At 40.3% G+C, this 21,185-nt stretch overlaps 1 protein-coding gene across 4 annotated transcripts in view; it reads left to right on the top strand.

Annotated features, from left to right (window-relative positions):
- Positions 1–21,185, top strand: part of CHST11 (carbohydrate sulfotransferase 11) — a 235,288-nt gene that overhangs the window by 117,931 nt on the left and 96,172 nt on the right. Inside the window, exon 1 of one of the 4 annotated variants that reach the window (XM_084621290.1) lies at positions 497–737. The exons of 2 other annotated variants lie outside the window; for them this stretch is intronic. In XM_084621290.1, coding sequence (XP_084477416.1) covers positions 606–737 — 132 coding nt within the window. In that variant the 5' untranslated portion in view covers positions 497–605. Of the gene's footprint in view, positions 1–496; positions 738–16,874; positions 17,267–21,185 lie in introns of those variants that run through there. One more of the 4 variants, XM_084621291.1, reaches the window with a different exon arrangement.

Consider the following 21,185-nt stretch of genomic DNA (forward strand, 5'->3'; position numbering starts at 1 on the left):
TACAGAGAAAAGCACTGGTCTACGTAGAGGCTGCAGGATCAGGTCCTGGACATTTCTATGCTTCAATTTCTAACCTTAAATCTCCCAACTTTCATTTGAGAATCATGTGTCTAGTTAACCATGGGTCAAACCTTCAGTGATTTTTGTTGTTTTCAAAAGATGAGTCCATCCATTAAAGAGCTGGACTGCTAGGAGGTTATGTTTTGGTGAGGCCTGAGCTGAGTGCCCAACCATAGCTTCATCCCCAAAGCTGATGAAGCTATGCAGCGGTCCCAACGTGGACCCCACACTGCTTTGTGTCCTGACATTTTGTTGGACTACTGTTAGAGATGAGCAATTTCTTTTCTTTTTTGTTGTTCTTTTTATCACATCCTGCTCAATGGCCCAAAGAAAGCAAGCTGATGCCTTTGAGACCATACCGTGATTATGCAGCCTCGCTTACCTCAGACCTCAAGTGTTCCCTTTCTACAGGTGCTACATCATCACCCCTGGATCTGGCTCTCTGCATAGGATCAGTGTATGTCAACCCAGACCAGCCATAGTCACTTCCATCTGAGTTGATAATTTTCTGTTCTTCTCTGGCCCACCCACCATAAGGTGACTCCATGGGCACTCATACCTGTTGCTGGATGGATGATAGCTTAGTGATCGAAGCTTCATTTCTAGTAATACCGAGTTGCCGTGGAACTACGGGTTCAAATCCCAGCGATGTCAACTCAGCTCATCATACTTCTGAGGTAGATGCATTGGTTACCCTATGTAGTTTACTGTGTGTGATGAGTTTGGGATCTTAAAAAGCAGGGTTTGGAATCTGAAACCCCCCGCCCCACAAAGTGCTTGTGATATTTGAAAGATCTCTTGGTACTTTTGGTGAGAGGATGGAGTTGTGTCCATGCCCTCAGCCAAAATTTTTCCTCTCCTCACTTGGCTATGGCGTGCTGTGCACATGCTGGCTGCCATATTCCACCCCATGGGTAACTGTGTGTCAAATCTTATTATAAAAGCCCAGAGATGGGTACTGTGCAATGCAGAAGATTACAGAAGTTCCTCTGTGTGCTAAAAACCAAGAAATTAGGTGCTGCGCATCAATAGGTTCAAAGACAAATTGTTGTAAATGTGCACATGAATTTGTTGTGTGTAAGCTTTTATATGCCCTGCTTTTTACCAACAGTGCTAGTAAGTAGAATCACAACGTGTGCCCATAAGACACAGGACAACCTCTTACTCCTGTTTTTACATGCAGATGTGCTCTTGCAAATAACAGTAACTTGGTGAAAGCAGCTCATAATAGCTATTGTTGATAGAGAACATATAAAAATTCAACAAGGGGCAAGAATGGGGAGCTCATAAAAACAGACAGCATACTATGCCAAACGCTGGTCGCTTAATCCTATCGCTACAGACCATCAGGTAAATGATAGCAGTACATCTAATTATCCTATGCTGATGTAGCAGATGTCCACCAATGAAGGAATAATTAATTGATTTACTCCAAGGATGACTCCTTATGCAAATATATTACTTACTGTCATGCTTGCAAGTAGTAGAATACAGCTGGCTGGCAATGAAATACTATGTTAACCTTAGCATAAGCATAACATTCGTGAAAGTACTTTATTATTAATTACAGATTACAAATAAGAGCTCATTTTAGAAGTTAGGGAAATCACTGGGGGGGGGTGTGTGTAATGGCACACACCTCTTGCACACACCTCTTGCACACACCTCCCCTTGGCAGAGCACATGTGCCAGTGCTTTCTCTCTGCCTAGCAGTGAGTCTTCAGCGACTCAGCCCTCCGGCTGAGTCTCACATAGTCCGTATATTGAAATAAAAAGCAAACTCCTTCCAGTGCTACAAGTCCAACAGGCATCTCTTTCAGTGCCCTCTGTAACATCTCTTTATCTGCAGCCCGATCTCTGGGCTTTCTCCTCTATCAGTCCAATCACAACTATACATAGAAAATGATAGGGTCTAAATTAGCTGTTACCAATCAAGAAAGAGATCTTGGAGTCATTGTGGATAATTCTCTGAAAACATCTGCTCAATGCACAGTGGCTGTCAAAAAGGCTAACAATGTTAGGAACCCTTAGGAAAGCGATAGATAATAAGACTGTAAATATCATAATGCCACTATATAAGTCCATGGTATGCCCACACCTTGAATATTGCGTGTAGTTCTGGTTGTCCCTTCTCAAAACAGATATATTAGAATTGGAAAAGATACAGAGAAGGGCAACAAAAATGATTATGGGTGTGGAATAGTTTCCATGTGAGGAGGGATTAAAAAGGCTGGAACTGTTCATCTTGGGAAAGAGACGACTAAGAGAGGATCTGATACAGGTCTATAAAACCATGAATGATGTGGAGAAAGTGAATAAGGAAGTGTTATTTACCCTTCACATAACACAAGAACCAGGAATCACCCAATGAAATTAATAGGCAGCAGGCTTAAAACAAACAAAAGGAAGTACTTCACACAATTCACAGTCAGCCTGTGGAACTCCTTGCCAGAGGATGTTGTGAAGGCCAAGACATTAACAGAGTTAAAAAAAAACCTAGATAAGTTCATGGATGATAGGTCCATCAATGGCTATTAGCCAAGATAGTCAGCAACGCAACCCTGTGCTCTAGGTGTCCCTAAACCTCTGACTGCCAGATGCTGGTACTGGATGATAGGGGATGGATCACTTGATAATTGCCCTGTTCTGTTCATTCCCTCTAAAGCAACTGGCATTGGCCACTGTCGGAAGACAGGCTACTGGGCTAGATGGACCATTGGTCTGACTCAGTATGGCCGTTCTTGGGTTGATTTACCTTTGGGACTATTGCAAATGTCCTAAACACAAAAGCTGCCAATTGCTGACATGAAGACAGGTGTTTGTCACATCCTCCTCTCTGCTCTGTAATAAGTGCTCCAGTACCGCCAGCCAAATGGTTGCATCCCAAGCCCATCTCCCAGCTCAGATCTCTTAACTGTTCATACTATAACCTCTCCTGGTTTGTTTCTGGCAATGTTCTCCATGGTATCCGGGAAATGAATTGCATTTGTCAATACATCTTCAATCTTCTGTAGTTTTGCTAGACAGATGCTTTAACTCTATGCTGCCAATTCATAAGTCTCATGCAACAAGGAAAAACAATCCTCTCTAGCTCCAGAGAGTCTAGCTACAAACTACCTATCCCTAATGGTCTGTAATGTGTCCTAATAGGCCCTATTAAGAAAACAAGGGAAGAAAGACATTCAAAAACTATCTACTGAGACTTGCAATTTGCAGTTATCTAACTGAATTTTGGTATTAAAGATTAAAAACATTAAAGGTTAAAATTGCAGTTTTGTCCACAATGTCTGATTCCCCAATTCCCTTTTTTTTTCCACAGATGTGTCACAACTAATGTGCAACCCCAGGGGCTGAGAGCTGACCTTTCAGATTAATTGATAGACTTCTTAGCTCTTTCAAACATCAGTTGTCTCAGTAATATAGCCAGCTGTGTCTGACTCAATATCTCTACAGTAAACGTGAAGCGCTAAATATATGACCACTCCTTTGTAAACACTGCGGACACAATCAAGCTAAAATGTTGTTGTCAGTGACCCCACAAACTACATGGCTGCAGAAGCTGCTGTGTATTTGGCAGTACTGTCATATGGAAATAGGTGGTATCAGTCTGGGGTGGACTGCATCCAGAAGGATGTCTGTTTTCATTGATTTCATTTTAAAACTGCTGAATCATTTTCTTTGAGGAATACACAACAATTACCTTGTTTTCCATATTTATCCATCCCCATCTTTCCAGCAGCCTGTTCTACCGAAGAGGTGGGAAGTAACCAGAGTGGGGTGCCAGAAGCTGTTACTCCATGTTACTTAACTGACAGTCATTTTAAATGCTGTTCCCACTGAAACAGGTTCTACCAAGGTTTCCAGGGTCAACGTGGACCATGTTAGAACCATTTTTCTTTGTGAGTTTCAGATCTAGATTCCTAGTGAACTAGAAAAGTGAGATGAAAAATCTGTTTCAACCTAGTTTTAGCCCATCCCTACTATGTGTGAACCCGATTTAGCAAGATTTTCAAACATGGTTCCTCTGCAAATGCTGACTGAAATGAAAGGTTCATCTATACTACAATAGCAACCAGGAGGGCACCTGGTTAGAGTACTGTTGTCCCCAACATGCTTAAAACACAGTTCTGTCCCATACTGGGATGGGATCTAATCATGTTTTATCTGTGTCACCAAATTATGGTACAGTGTTGGACAGAATAGGGTAGTAGTGGAGTTTAGTGGCATTGTTAAAACAAGATAGTCTCATGTATACTCCAAGGAAGGACCATGTTTTAATTGGGGGACTGTCAAGTTGCAACCTTAATTTCCCAACTTGTCTATTCAGATCATAGTGAGAGGGAGACAGGAATGGAGGGTGAAATCCTCACCCACTTGAATCAGTGGCAAAACTTCAATGGGGCCAGCCTTTCACCCAGAGAATCTAATCAGGATCTCCCATCTGACACATGACAACGCTAAAGACTAATGGGTGTTCATTACAGCAGTTACTTTGCCTTTCTTTTTCACAGTTCATGACATACTGTTGCACTAGAAAATGTTGCAAAGTTTAATTCTGATGCTGAAAAGGCTCCCAGACCCCCTCTCCATAGTCAGATTATTATAGCCAAACCAAAGAGTTGGCAATTTACAATGCTCTGACGCTCATGGGTTTTTCCAGGCACTAGAAATACACATAGAGGGGTGTTACTTTCCTTCAAATTTTAAATCACCTCTGAGCAGCATTCAGACTGGAAAGTACTAAAGTCCATCACAGCAAATCAAAACATTATGTTCAAGTTTTGGGATGCATTTAAAGAAATACAGTATTACTGCAGCCAAAATTACATTAAGGGAATGCACAGTCACACAGCAGATTGGCAAGGACTCTGAAGTTAACTAGCAAATTGATACCCTATTGTAGATATATCTCCTCCTTCTTGTAAATGCGGAATGCCACCTTTAGATCATTTTGGACAAGCATCTGGGGATAAGTAAAAGGAAATGGGTGTTAATTCAATTAGATGATAAAAGACAAATACACAGGCTGCCATGGGGAATTGACATCAGTTGCTGAAACAAGAATTGAGTTCTATATCTGGGAGAAGACTTTTTCATCTATTCAAGTCATGCTTGGCTTTTGCCATGCATATATTTTACTTGTGAAACATCAGTTGGCTATTTACATAGCAATATGGTTAAATGTCATATTTTGGGACTGAAGCCTTGATGTCAGTAGATGGATGGAATGCTAGAGAACAGATGCACAGTGTTAGCTTTCAGCTCATTTTGATACATTAAATATTCATAATCAGCACCGGTGAGGGAGAAAAGAAATGTTTCATTCGACTGGTACATTGAAAGATAAAGCCGTGGAACATTTCCAAAGTATAACATCTTACTTTATGTAAATTGAATGAAGGTCCCTGCGGTGAAGGTGAGACGCAATATTAGTTCGTTCTACAATTGCTGCTTTGCTGTCTTTGATGGATTGCGTTGCCAGTGACATCACTCTATAAAATCATAACTAAGAATTTACTGTTCTGAGTCACTTATATAAGCAGAGCATAATTTTATTTTCATCGCTTTGGACCTAAAAAAGGCACCCCATGCACACTTTCATACACTCTAACAGACACTTTTAAACATTCTCTGCAGTGCACATATTTATAGCCAAGGAACAAAAAACCCTTCCCCATCCCATGTTTCAAACGTGGGCACCCTAATAAGATCGTTTTATTCCATATTTTTGGATGCTCGCATCAGACCTTTCCCATGTATATTTCCATTTTACAAATGGCTTGCTACCTATGTGAGAACCCAAATGCAGGATGGAGAGGCCTTATCAAGCACCTGCCTTTGACACGTGTCACCACACTGTGTGTAAAAGATAAATGGTTTGTACATATAGATGTGTGTCTGTGCGTTAATGCATATGAGTATTACAGGTGGCATTCTCAAGGGTAAATAACATCCTAATAAACCACAACAGGGTTTGCACTAATAGGCTATTGGTGTATTATGAGGAGCAAGGCCAAGTTACATCAGACACACACAAATACCCTGCTAGTGCCCAACAAAGAACTTAAGCAAATGCTTAACTCTAAGCATGGGAGTAGTCCCACTGATTTCAATGGAGCTATACTGACCTACACAGCTGAGGGCTAGGCTGTAGTGATTGCAGTAGATGGTGCGTTAAAAGAGGCAAGAAGGCCACAGACTGTTGTTGAATAGGCAGCTTTGTGGCAGGGGACAGGTTAAAAAGGTCACTTTTTCCTTCTGGCCCCTGCCTCTCTTTTCCTCAACTTTGAACACTGCCTCTGTTATCGTCCCCAGCCCCTAACTTTTTTCTCTCCAACCATTTAGCTGACTAGGAGTAGATTTTTTTTTGTATTTATTTTTTGGCGCTAATGAGGTGCCAGCTGTGCATAAGGGTGGAACATCATCAAAATACTCAAGCAGCCAATGAGGGAGTGACTTTTGACAATGTCAAATCAAGTAGGGGAAGGAGGGGATTGTCCTTCTCTAATGTGATGGTCTTGGGTTTTTAAAATCCACCAGTGCAAGAACAAACCAGACACACAGTTTTTATTGTATCTGCTGCGTAAATAGAGCTGTGCACCATACTTTCTTTCTGCCCCACCCTCTGTCCCCTGTTCCTTTCCTGTGGCTTGTGGAAAATGATGTAGGTTTTACTGGGAATCTAGCAAAAATTATGCCAAGAATCTAACTATAGTTTGACTCTCTGTGACATACCAGGATTATAATTCAGACTAGTGAAGGGCCGTGTCACCCCTGCCCTGCAACCTTGTGGTGCTTTACAATGCCTTGCTGTAGCAGTTCCCAGCTGGGCTGCTCACAAACAGCCTTCCAGCAGGCGAGCTACACCCAGAGTATCTGTGTGTAACTGCAGCCTGACAGCTACACACTGGCTCTCACCAGTCTTGGCTATGCTGCAGGGTAACCCCCAACACACCCCCAGTTGTGGATCCTTCCTAAAAATGTATATCCTGTACTGCCCAGCCCTCTCTTGTACTGTACAAATATATTAAGTCTATTATTTCTTTAAGGGAATAATATGCCATTTTATTATCTTAATTAGTTACTTGGACGCTTCAATTTAAACACACTGGATTAGATAAAACAGTAAAGCAAGTTTATTAATTACAAAGAGATTACTTTATACTCACTTAAAAGCTATGAAGCATAAAAGTTAGAAATGGTTACAAGAAAAATAAAAATGAAAACATTTACTAGGATCTGTTTAAGAAACTATCTTAGTTACAAAGCAAACATTCTCACCCCATGCTCCAGCATTTCACTGACCAAACTCTCAGGTCAGGATCCCTCCCACGAGAGTCAAATGGTTGTTTCCTTTTGTCTTCCCGGGTGCGGAGAATGAGGTGGGCAGAGAGAGAGTGAGAGGGGAGCCTTGAGGTGTTTGTCCCTCTTTTATATAGTTTTGTCCTCCTCTTGAAAAACATTTCCAGCTGAGAACCAGGAGACAAAGAATCAGTGTAGAGGGACATTCCCTGCTGGTTTTTTTTCACCTGTTTGAACTTCCTTTGTTTTCCCTCCCTGCTTGATGACTCTGTTTACTGCTTAAATGCAAATTAAGGCAAACACACATTTTTTTCCTTTGTTTAGGATAATCCTGACTTCTGCCTGGGCAGGGCTGTTGGGTTTGGAACATGTGTTAATAACATCATACAAGGGAATCTTATAACTTCACATACAATATTGCCACACATATTTTATCGGGACAATATTGACTAGCAAATTATGAGTTTATTGTACAAACGTTATTACTACAGTGTGCAGGGTGTGAATACAGGAGTATATTCCATCATACCTGCCTTTCCGTAAATGTAGTGGAATTTGAAAAATGACCTGCATACAATTTGTGACTTTGCTCCACATTTTGGAGGTGGCTGTTGAACACTCAGTTTTGAGAGCGGAAATGTAGGCACATTAGAGAGCACAACACAACACATGTTCTGTATGCAGCCCTCTTATGGCCACACGACCCCACGTTTGCAAACATGCACACAAGTTTGTACATAGAACTTGGTATTTATGGGCCTGATCCAAAACGCACTGAAGTTAATGGGACTCCAATGGGCTTTGGATCAGACCCTTATGTGTAAATACCAGAAAAGGGAAAATGACTGCAATTACTGCATGGGCAAATGCAAGTTTTTTCCTGTATTACTGAAGCTACGTTGAGCTTGTGTAGTGCGTTCTATTTAAGGAAATCAAATGGGATTAGACATGTTAATGAATTGAGAATCAGACCACCACTGTGTGGTAGATCATTATTATCGTCCTCATTTTGCGGATGAGGTTAATGAGGCAAAGCGGCCCCTGCACAAGGTCCTTCACACTGCCTTACCCTTCTGAATCAGCCTTAATAAGCCAGCTTGGAGGGGGACATTGGGTAGATTTATGGATGGGCTTTTGGCTCTGTGCTTGTGTGAATCCAGTAGCTCAAACTCATATGTTTATGTGGGAGAGTGGCTTCAGGCTACAGAACTGTTCTCTGTCACATGAGTTCAGGGGGTGAATTCTACCCTGAACTTGGCTTAGTCACTTAGGCAAAGTTCAACTACACTGTCTTTTTCTTAGGATGGGTGAATTTCACAAGGAGAGAGTCTTAACCGAAGTCAAACAGGGGAAGCTTGTGGCAGAATTGTGAATAAACTCCAAGACGCCTGACTCTCAGTCCTCTTCTTTCTCCACAAACCCATCTTTCTTCTTTTTATATTTGCTGGGTACACTCACAATTTTGCAGGCACTCTGATTGTGCCCTGTTTTGACAATCATAGTGTCCAGGACTGGCAGTGCCACTTTAATTTGGGCTATTTGTGTCAGTAAGGACAAAAAATATTGATGTTAAAGAAAATAATTACCTTCTTACTGAAGCATAAATGATCTTGAAACAAAATACGCAGGCTAAAAAGACCTGAATCCTTAGTCAGGTTTAATTAATTATTAATTCCTACTCCTTCTGACATTATCAATGTAATTAAATTTGTGGCTGAAGAAGTGATAAGATACTCTCTATCTTCTGTTAAGATACTGAATCTCTCTAAACAGCCAGTGGCAAAATACTGCCATTTGTTATTAGGAACTAGCCTACTGATGTGCAACTTCAAATTCTATCTTTTGTTAACAAGCTGATGCGACACAAAAAATAGGGCAATAAAAATCCATATATGCATCCAGCTATTTGAATGCAAAAATGCAGATCTTAACGAAATCCAAAAGAAACTCACTAAGGTCTTGGGTAGTTGGCTGTTCAGGAGCTATGTATTACAATTGTGTTGAATAATAGCTCTAGACTATGAGTTTGTACAGTCAGGTCCTTCAGGACACAACGTATAGCTCCATATTTATGTGACTAATCAAGCAAAAATGATTATTGTGCAAGGTATTTGCAAGAGATTGATGACTGGTTCAGAGGACTAGACAGCTTGAGTTGCTACTGAGGGTCATTAAGCTCAGTCAGTCACTCCTCCCCAGAAAGTGCCCTGTACGTCAGTCAGTCATTGCTATTTTAAAAGCATGTTTAAAATTACCTTCTGTTAGCATAATGGAAATTAAAGAAAAACAAGCGAAAACTTGTGGATATAGCATGCTTGTGACATCAGATTCTAAGACCTAAAGAGGCCTCAACTGCTTGGGATTTGAAGAGGATGGTGAGAGTACTTTCCATTCCATGATACTGATAGTGTATAGGAATACTGTATTATCCCTTTAAATAGTTTGTGAGCACTGCTGTGATGCTCACTGTGTTCTCTGTTGTATAAATCACCAGAAATGTATGCAGCAGCAGTATGTATGGAGCTAGGCCTGGCATGTTTGTGTATCTTTAGAAACCATAGTTATTGGGACCCAACTGTGCCTGCATGGTTTCTTGCTATTATTTTTGTTGTGTAAAGAGGCCAAAAAACCTCTGAGTTTTGCCAATGAGGATGGGATCCTAAATCAGGAATGCAGTGGAATAGAGAGTGACTGGAGAGGCCAAGTGAAACTAAAAGGAATCTGCTGCCACTGGGACTGTCAGTAAACTGCTCATTTAGGAACAAATTATAAATGTATTACTATCAGTACCACCAGCACTAAATGTGCAGCATGTTACAAATTACATCTGAGAGCTGATTAATGACTTTCCTTTGGATAATGTCTCAGAGGCATCACAAAAATATCTGTAATGGTCTATACATCCTGGCAGCTTCAACAGCATAGAACAGTGAGTGTCATCGGATGGCTCACAAACTATTTAAAGGGATAGTACCCTGTTCCTCATACACTACACTACTAGAAGGTTTTCACTGTGAGGCACGAAGGCTAAATTATATTCTGGCAAAGGTATAGGTCATTGGGTCTGATCCAAAGTCCTATGAAAGTCAGTAGGGTCTTTCCTCTGAGTTTAGTGGATGCTGGTCAGGCCCTTCATGCCTTGTGCAACAGGAGCTTGATGCAAAGGCCATTGAAGTCCTTGGAAAGATTCCAATTGATTCAAATGGGTTTTGCGCCCAAAATGATCACAGCTGAGGAAGTTTTCCATTTGTGTAGTTTGTATTTATAATGTAATAATGGCTGCTGCATTGATCCTTAAGAACTAATGGGCGTTCACTCAGGTTTAGTCATATGTAATGTAATCTAAATCCTTTAGTATTGAAATGTTAATGATTTAATTGACTCTCAACTATGGTAATAATAATAAAAGCATTTTTAGCAGAGTACAGTGCGGTTATGCATCTTATTATTAATTATGGCTGTCATCAGTTATTGATATTACCAAAAATGTTACTGTGAATAAGTAAGTGTAAACCTCGTCTTAGGGCTTAATAGAGAAAATTAATTGAATAAACTCACAAATGACACAATGAGGTGAACAAAGAAAACAATTTGTCCTTAATTGTGTCAGGAGGTTTTAAAAATATTACTGCATGGGATTGGGTTCCACAAATGGCAATTTAGATGATCTGAATGAGATTCTAATGCTGGCTTTGCCTCTGAGTCATTCTGTGGTCTTTATCAAGTCACTTCACCTGTGTCTGTTTCCCCGTATGTAAAATGAGGATAATACTATTTACTCACCTGCCTCCCATGGGAGCAGTGAAGATTTAATTAGTTAATGTCTGTACGGTGCTTTGAACTTAGAAAGCACTATTAAAATGCATGTCTAATTATGGTTCTGGGTATAAAGTGCATATGTACCAAAACTTAACAGTTGACTGCCCTCTGGGTGTGTCTCTAAGTACCTTATTTGCCTGAATGAAGGCCAAACATGTGGGACTTGGCATCATGAATAGATGTCAAGTGGTGCCTTCTTCTATATTAGGACACATATCAACGTCATAGCACCAACCAATCAGTCTCTGAAGAGGCTGAGATAAATGTTATTCTAAGTAACATTCTGAGGCGGGCAAAATTAATCTTGTGATTATTAAAGACTTGGACAAGCACTACAGAGTTGGATATATAAGGGAATACACTCAATCTACCTACAGGTTTTGCACCATTTGTGTCCAGACTGGAAAATATCAACAAGTTGGACATTCTTGAATGAAACCTGGCAGCCTCTACTCAGCTTGTGCTAACATAGGTTGATGTAAAGCGATATGAAGTTCCTAAAATAAATAGGTTTTTGAGTGTATTCATCTACCTTTGATTTTTGTCATCTCCTTTAGTTAAAATGTCTAGTTCTAATGTCAAAAACAATGCTCTAATATATACCCAAAAATGTGTGTTAAATGGAGCCTGACATTGTTTAACAACAGAACACGTATCACCTGGCTGGGTATACAGGCTGGCTTTGTTCTTGTAGTGCTCCAGCAATCCAGCTTTGAGCTGGAGAAATACTTCTGAAAAGAGAGAAGAATTGTCTCAATTTTAAAATTAAGTGGCTAATCGATATTCATTCATTTGGTATGAAGTGCAATAATGTTAATCACCATAAATGAATTGTTCATTAATGTGAATGTAATACGTGCTCTATTAAAACTTGCTAATTAATGTATGTAGTGTTATTTGTGAGGTTAAGAGACTGCTGTTCAACCCTGGGATACTGTTCAGCAAAATGTGGAAATGTCTGGTGCTGTGAGATTATAGATTAGAGTACTAATGGCTAAGGCCCTGAGTCAGGAAAACAGCCTTTAACTTTAAATGCGTAAGTGCTCTCCTGAATTGGGGCCCAAGAGACTGCCCTGTTCATGTTTATCTTGCATGGAGGCTTGTGATTTCGGTGGCCACAGAGGATAATCTTGGTGGAGGAAAAGTAGTTTGCCTCATGAAGACAGACTTTTAGGCTCTGATTTTTCAGAGGGATGTCTGATGGTTCTAAATCAGGTTGTAGAATCAAAAGTTGGGCACCTAAACATTGATACACCCCCAAATTAGAGGTCACTTTTGAAAAATGGGCTCAAATGTCTGTTTCAGAAACTTGTTACAGAAGATCACTTAGTTGCTTTCTTCTACATTGCAGCTGTTACTGAATCAGTTTGATTTGTAAAATGAGAAACATGCCTTGAAAGCAGTAGCCTTAGGCATCTTGGGGGATTAACCCCGGTGTATTATATCTTTGGTTTCATTAATCTTTATCAAAACACCTGGGGCCAAATCCTATGTGCCACAGAGATCTCTTACTCTCAAGGAGGGGAACATCAGACTGTCCTAATCTAAGTACACTCTGGCTACTCTGTGGTTGGGACTCTTAGATGCTCAGAAGGAGGTGAAATTGGAAATGGTTTGGAAATGTTAGCCAGTTCTGACGCTGTGTGGGGAGGGGAGAGTTACCCCTGTGCACCTCATAATTCACCTGGAACCCAACTGCCATATAACAGCTGATGGTAGAATCATAGACTATCTGTGGTCAGTGTGGCTATGCTCTGTGCCTACAGAGAGAGGGAGGATCAGCAGACAGCTTGTGCAATATATAATGGTGTTACCTAAGAAATATTTTCCCCCCTTATTCATGCAAAGCTTTCATTGACATCAATGGAAATTTTTCCAGAGTAAATAGAGCAGGATTGGACCCCTTTCATTCTCTCTCCTTCTAAAAATAATTTTTAAACATTTTTATTTATTTGCCAAATTCTAACAATTGAGTCCTTCAAAATTTGCAGATTTGTGTTTGGGGGGGACCCTACAGAACAGTTAAATCGATTTAACAGCATGAATGAATTGCATTGATTTGCTGTTCATGAGCATTCTGGTGGATTAGATTTTGGTCACATGAAGTTTGGGGGAATCTTGCATATGTGCAACTATGGATCTTCACATGAGAACATATTTATGTGCTGGAAACATGGGACCTCAACTTCATACTTCGATATCTTAAAAGGCCTCCCTTTGAACTTTTGGCCACCTGTTCCCTTCTACACCTGTCTTTGAAAACTACATTTCTAGAAGCCATTACTTCTTCTCAAAGAGTGGGTGAGATAAGGGCTTTGATGGCACACCTCCCCTTTGCAGTCTTCTTTAAGAATAAGGTCACGCTGCAATTGCATCCCCAGTTCCTTCCAAATGTGTCTCCCACTTGCACATAAATCAACCTATCGACCTTCCAGTTTTCGTCCCTAAGCCACACCAGATAAAGGAGGTGTGACATTACATACACTCAATGTCAGGAGGGCATTAGTCTTTTACTTAGACAGGAATGAGCCCATTAGGAAATCTCCCAGATTATTTCTCTCCATTGCGGACAGAACTTAGGGATCTCCAATTTCCAAGCAAAGACTCTCTAGATGGATATCTGGCTGCATTATCTACTGCTATCAGTCTCATGATCTTCAGCCTCCCCAGAGTATTAACTTACTCCATGAGATCCCTCTCTGCTTCAACAGCTTTTCTTAAGAACATTCCCATCGCGGAAATATGTAGAATTGTGACTTGGATGTCCATTCATACATTTGCTGAACACTATGCAGTCACTCGTGCCTTAGCTTCTGATGCCATATTTGGCTCTCCTAATCAATCTTCAATCTTAGCCTTGACTCCAAAGCCCCAACCCTCCATAGAGAGTACTGCTAGATAGTCACCTAGAGTGGAACACCCATAGGGACACTACTCAAAGAAGAGAAGGTTACTCACCCTATGCAGTTCTTCCAGATGAGTGTCCTATGGGTGCTGTGCTACCCGGCCTCCTCCCCTCTGCCTTGAAGTTCTTCACAATGGGCTCCACATTAGAGAAGAACTGAGGCTGGTTCGCCCACACAGCTCTATATAGCTGCAGTGCAGGGCACAAGGCTGCAGGTGGTGCCAAATGGATACTGCTACCTAAAATCACCGATCTGAAGCACATGGGGTGCAAGTGCACCTGGAGTGGAGCACCTGTAGGGAGAGAGATCTCGAAGAACCACAATTACTACACTATAAAGGGTGAGTAACCTTCTCTTATAACAACTGCACTATAAACACTAACTAATTATTATATTTACAATTGAAACTTGTATCAAATTTAAGGTTAAATATGACTTCGTATCATTCTCCATGTCGCTGGGTGAGCTCTGAGTTGATAAATAATACCATCTAGTATGTTTTTTATCTTTTTTGCATTGAAGGTACATATTTCCTTTCCTCTCGTTCTGTGTATTCTTGCTCCTGACAATACTACTCCAAAACATTTTCTTTGCAGGCTGTTGTAAATTACTGAAAATATGGGTGACATAACACAAATGTTTTTAGTAATTATTATTTGTTATTCTTTAACAGTAATAATTGTGACATATTGCCACCTCATGCAGCATCTTTGGAACCATATTGTATGAAGAGTATGAATAGTTTGTGTGTCACTCTGGGTCAGGGATTGTACTCAACTGCAGGGGTAGAGTTGCCCTCGCTGTACCAGCAACTAACAGTGGGGGAGGGGAGGGTGTAACAAAGGTGAATTATTCAGATTGTAAACACCTCTCAGGAGGTAGGACTCCCAGAGGAGGCTTGCATAGACGGGTTCAAACTGGGTTTTCCAGAGACCAACAGATAAAGAAAGGGCTTTTAAACTGGCCTTCTTAATCCAGCAAAGGTCAGGACTTTTTTTTGGCCAGTGGGGCCCTAACCCTTCCACTGAATCTTGCTTATACTGGAAAACTTCTGACAATAATATTACAATCTTCCTGCGTTTTCAAACCAAATGCACAAAGTTCCCCAGACTCTTTTGACAGGTCTCTGAAATAGAATATACATCATCTTAATTTGCTTTGAAGAGAGATATTCTCTGTGTCATCCTTTGTTTAGTATCTCTGGGTGCAAATATACCCTGTTCATATATCAGTCTCCAGTGTTTCCTTGAACACCCTGCTTTCCACCTTTCTTGACCTTGTAAAACGTCCCTCAAATGATTACCAGTCAAAAAGCTTTATATGTATTCTTTCAGTTCATTTCCCCAAATTGCAGTCAAACAACATCTGTGTAATAAAAATGGGAAGAAATGACTAGCTGGAATATCATTCTTTTATTTTTATTGTTGAAAAATATATTAATATTTCATTAACAAATATTTCCATTCACCGAATTATTCCTTTTTCCCAAAAATATTTTCAAAAAAGGGGATACCCTAAATATGGTTGGCAATCTAGAACCATTATTTAATGATCATAAAGGAAAAAAGTGCTTGATTTATTTTTTTGTGGTAAAACTGGATATGAAACATAAAAATCTGTTATGATTGGCTTATTTGTGCTTGCCTTAATTTCATTTAAGCAGAGATAAAAGATTACATACGCTTTAAGGTATTACAGCATATGAGCTGGATTACCATTTACATTAAGGCAATATAAAGGGGTCTTACTATAAATATGAATAAGGACGTGGGTAAAATTTTCAAAAGAGTTTAAATGACTGAGGGGCCTATGTTCCATTTTCAACAGTAATGTAAGCAATTAGGAGTGAAAGTGATTTTCAGTAAGACTTGGACTTAAAAGTCACTTTTGAAAATGGACTTTGGCTACTAAGTCCTTTAAACGCTTTTGAAAATGTTTCCCCCTCTATCTGCATCCATGTCAAAGGAAACTGAGGGCTCAATCACATCTAATACTGTTGAGCTGCTCAAACACTAGGACCCAATCTCCATTGTTCTAGGTCTTGTTGTAGTCATTTAAACCTGTGGAAAAGGGTGTAAAATGCGACCAAATCCGAATGGTGGTATTTTGAATCCACTTTGCACTCACTTTACACTGGTGTGTAAAGGACTTCTACCATGGTCCAGGCCAATGGAGAATCAGGCTGTCACAGTCTTGGCTGAGTTCCACCTTGTAAATGCTCACCAGGCAGCAGCTGGATCCATGTACTTCTGAGTTCCCCTCCATCAGGTGGCACCAGCCACGATCTCTTGCTCTGGCCTCTCAGGCCCATTTTCCTGGCACTGACTGCCTAGTGCCACTTCAAGGGAATGGGACCATGCATTCTGGCTGCCCTGGATAGAGCTGGGTGAAACTTTTCAGTTGAATAGTTTATTTGATGAAAAATGCATTTTGTCATCTTGAAACTGTGAATTTTGACACAAATAATTTCAATCATTTACAAAATGGCCAGAAGAAGTGGTGGTGCTGCCCTTCCCCATCCCACTGTCACAACCCCAGGGGTTGCCCTGGGGAAGGCAGATCAGCATTGTATGTGACTAACACTATTGCAAGCATCGCAAAGCATTTCGGGGACGGTCAAAGGTGTGTGAGTGGAGAGTGGAAGTTTCCTTTGCAGAATACGAGAGGCCAGGGGGGAGAGAAAGAAGAAGAGCAGAGAACGGGTTAACTCAACACTTCAGCTAGCTCCATTTGAAGATAAGACACTGGCCCCGGCCCAAGGTCATGGGCTCGACAAGAAAGCAACAGCTGCCCAGCCGTGAGAAGAGAAGAACTAAGCTGAGCAGAGCTGCAGAGATAGCAGCAAAACCACTGAGAGCAAATAAGACAGCGACAGCAAAAGCCAGTAGAAGGAAAAACAAAGTCTCCAGAGCCGGGATGTTTTGGGAAACAGAGGAGGTTACAGCAAGCTGGTTTGGACTGGCACAAAAAGCACCAGAAGCAGAGGTCCCTGAGTGGAATACTCCCACCCCACCCCCCAAGGAGCCCAGGACTTAAAACCCTCCTGTGAGCTGATGCAATTTGGAGTTCAACAGCGGATCCTTGGACGACCTGGGCCCAGGACAGCACTCCCGTCCACCTTCTCCCCCATTCTTCTTCCGACGTTACACCCAGACATGTCCAGTCTGGGTCATGCGTGCGTGAGTATGAAAGTGGGTTAGAGCTTGGGGCATTAACGCTTTCTTTCTTCCCCTGAGTGATGTGGGAGCATTCCCAGCACTCTCTGCTGTTATTTTATTATTATATTAATAAAGCTTTAAAATTTAGACACTTAGTATGCCTCGTCATCTCCTCCCCAAAAAAGATCCTGTGGCCCCAGCCTGATCAACTGTGGCCCCAGGCAGATTGGTAACAAAAATCTGTCACACCACACACACCCCATAACCGTTAGCCTAGTGGTTAGTGTGCTCACCTGGGGTGCAGGAGACCCAGGTACTGCCCACCTGGAGTCCAAGCTGGAAAAACTGGTTTCTTGCAGCTCTGAGCACACTCTTTAGCATACACGTTGTATTGCCAGATTAGAGTCATTCAAAGATAATGACCCTTCATTGTATGCGCTGTGTCAACATCCCTTGGAATTTTAGTCCAAGATGGAGGTAAAAAGACAATAGGAAAGGTGCGATCCAGTCTTAGAATCAAAATGGTCCTCAGAAAATAAAGTGGAGTTTGTAGTTTGCTGCAGACACATGGTAACATAGTAAATCATCACACGAGCACTAAACTTTGAGCAGCCCAATAGTAATATTTTAATCCTGGATTTGCAATGCCTCACTGTCAGGAAGAAGTATTAAGAATTTTGATTATAGGTGGCTTAACTATTAAAATGATGTAAGTAATTTACCCATAATTCTAAAAAATTTTGAATTTTTTAATAAAGAGTTTGGAAAAGGTACAGAAATGGAAAGTGATACATTCATTCTTAGAATGTTGGACCTAACTGTAAGGTAATCCTGATTCAGCGTCAGAGTTGATAGGTTATCCGTAGGAGTTCATAGGTGTAAAACAGTGGGAGAGCCAAAGACATTGGGTCAGATCCTTAAACTGGTGTTAAATGTGGTAGTGAGGTCAGTGGAGTTATGCTGATTACACTAACTGAGGATCAGGTCCATGTCTTCAGAGTTTGAAGTGTTTGAATCTGGGGTTTTGCTTTTGACCCACCACTACATGCTGTAGCCCTTAGGTATTCAGGGTGGTTGTAGCTGTGTTGGTCCCAGGAGATTAGAGAGACAAAGTGGGTGAGGTAATAGCTTTTTATTGAGAAGATGATCCAATAAAAGATATTACCTCACACACCTTACAGCTCTTAGGTGACATTTATATACAGTATCAATTTGAAGCTGAATGGAGTAGAACAGAATAGGGAATCTCCATTTATAATAGTTGAATATGATAAAATGGCTATATGTGATGTCTGTGGCTCATCTGCCTGGTCTGGGGGAAAAAATTAAATCTTTTTTGGGTTTAAGAACTTTAACTAGAGGAAGTGCATAATTTTTTCAAAAGCACCCAAGACCTGTTGACTTTCAGTGATTCTGGGGCTCCTAAGTTAACTAAGTTATAAGAACAGGAGTACTTGCAGCACCTTAGAGACTAACAAATTAAGTACTCCTATTCTTTTTGCGGATACAGACTAACAGGGCTGCTACTCTGAAACCTGTAACTAAGTTATGTAAATGGGACTTAGGATTCTGAGTCATTTAAGTGCTTTTGAAAATTTTACTCAGTGGATCTGAGTGGCGGAGTTCGTTAATGCATTAGCCTCAGCATAGTCCCTGATGATGCCCAACAACAACATACAACCAGCACTATAATTTTGCACAGTTAGCAGCAGTCTACTTAGATGAGACCCATAACTAGCAGGGATGTTGCAGGATAAGATTCAGATATTTGCCAGATCTGTATGGGGGTAGAGTATATAGGACATGTCCGTACTATAGGACGTGTACTGTCATTGATCCACAGCAGTGGGAAACCTACCTGCGTATTGAGGGCAGTATTTGGCCAGATACGGCACATGGTTCTAGTTAGTACCAACATTTAGATGCTTTTATGAGCACCAAAACTTTGAAGAGAACAAAAGGCCCTTTAAGATTTACTTTTCTGTATCCAAATAACCAGAAGCATAAGAAGATACAAGAGTATCTGTAATAACTGAGATTTCAAGACTGTTTCATTATCTGAACTATCACACATGCTTTATTTTAATATGCCCCTGCAGGTACATGAAAAAATTCACACACAAAGACAACAGTTTTGGGTGAATACACTATGAGAATGTTAAAATACGCTTGGACTGTTAGCTACTGATAAAATTAAAAATCTGTGGTATTCAGTAGCTAAAGAAAATACAGGCACGACAGTAAAAATCCTGCTAAAGCACCCTTTTAGAACAGAGCTAACATCAATAATTCTTGCTTTGCCCATTAAGTTTTAATGTGTTGACAGACTCTCTGTGCATAGCAGAGGGTCTCTGGAATCATCAGTGAAAGCTAATAAATGCCTGCCATATGAAGAATACATTAGCTATAGAGAGTGAACTAAGTGAATCATTTAGTTCTCCTATAACCATTAGCTATTTTCATTAATATTTTTATCTATGATATTAGCCACCTAATATCAAAATGATGTGCAACATGTGTTATAATTTGTACATAAAGATTTCTTCCAAAATCCATGGTGGATGCAGGGATTTGATCTTATTCAATGGTCTGTGCTTCAGTTGTGATCTCTTCAGTGTGTCTCTTACAAGATGGTACAAATCCAGATGGTAAGAGAAATAAGTTCATTACATGGCTTAGGAATTAGCCAGAGAACTGTCATTTTATGTTAACAGGAACTGAGTAGTAGTAATCATGCTGAAAGTGAGTACCAAAATAGCATTTTTAGAAAGGGATTTCTTCCAAATTTTCAAATGTAACTTGCAAAAAGGGTTAGTCCTCTGAAGACATTAGTTCCTGTTGTTGCCTGTTTCAGCCAAATCCTCTTGAGCTGTTGACCTTGAAAGCTCCCACATACTACGTAGAATTGGAAAAGGTGAGTACCTAAATGGAAGAACTCCAAGGACAACCTGCACCAAATAGTGTTGATTACATTCTTCACTCTGAGTCACTACTCGGCAAATGTCTACATTGTGGTGTAGGGCTGTCTCTCTGGATGCGATGTGAAGCTGAGCTATTGACTATCTGTGGTTATTTTAAGAGCCTGTGGTACTTTTGTCAAGAATATGGGTATTTAGCCCCATATGTCCTGGCTAAATTTCAGTCTGGATTACTACCCCGGCCTACTTAAATTCCTTCTTCCATTTCAATTTATTATTCTTCCTCACTTGCCGTTCTAAACTCTTACGTTTTGCAACATGCTGTTTAACTGGTTGCTGTGTTCACCTACCGTTGAAGTTTAACCATATCTGTGGTAGATGCAATCCCTGTGCATAGACAAGAATCTGTAAAGCATTTGGGGGTCATTACACTTTCAAGTTTAGTTTATTAACATAGTGTCTCAGCCATAGGTCATTTTGCATAGATAATTAGGATAAAAGGTGCTACATGTAAAATGTTATAGTTCTAAACAATAGGATATTAAAATGTTTTGGCGTAAATAGACCCAAACAAGAAAGTAGTTTAATCTCTTAGTAACAAACTATATAAATATTTATAATGGAAGTCCTGGGAAATAAAGGTATGATTAATTGTATTTTGCTGTATGTATTCAATAGTATTAATCTTTAGTTTGAACACGTGCATTTATGAAAGTGAGGGAAAAGGTAAACTGTGTATTCCAAAATAAAGCCATGTATAGACATGTATTTTTAATGTACCATTCTTGGGATGGTATTGGAGAAGAGGAAGTGTTGGACTTGTACTGCTCCACCTATTTAAATGGTATAAAGATTTGTCAGCATGAGTTGGGATTGCCACTTTGCTCACAACTGAAGTCAATAATGTTTCACCTGTAGAGCCTTGGAGGGGTGGAGAGAAAAATTATAACTAATAAAATTGTGAGAAACAACTACAAATCACCTAAAATAGTTTGTCCATAAATGGCAAATTTGGGAATTTG

The sequence above is a fragment of the Lepidochelys olivacea genome, assembly GCF_965140295.1.
Source record: "Lepidochelys olivacea isolate rLepOli2 genome assembly, chromosome: 1".
In the NCBI taxonomy this organism is placed as follows: Eukaryota; Metazoa; Chordata; order Testudines; family Cheloniidae; genus Lepidochelys; species Lepidochelys olivacea.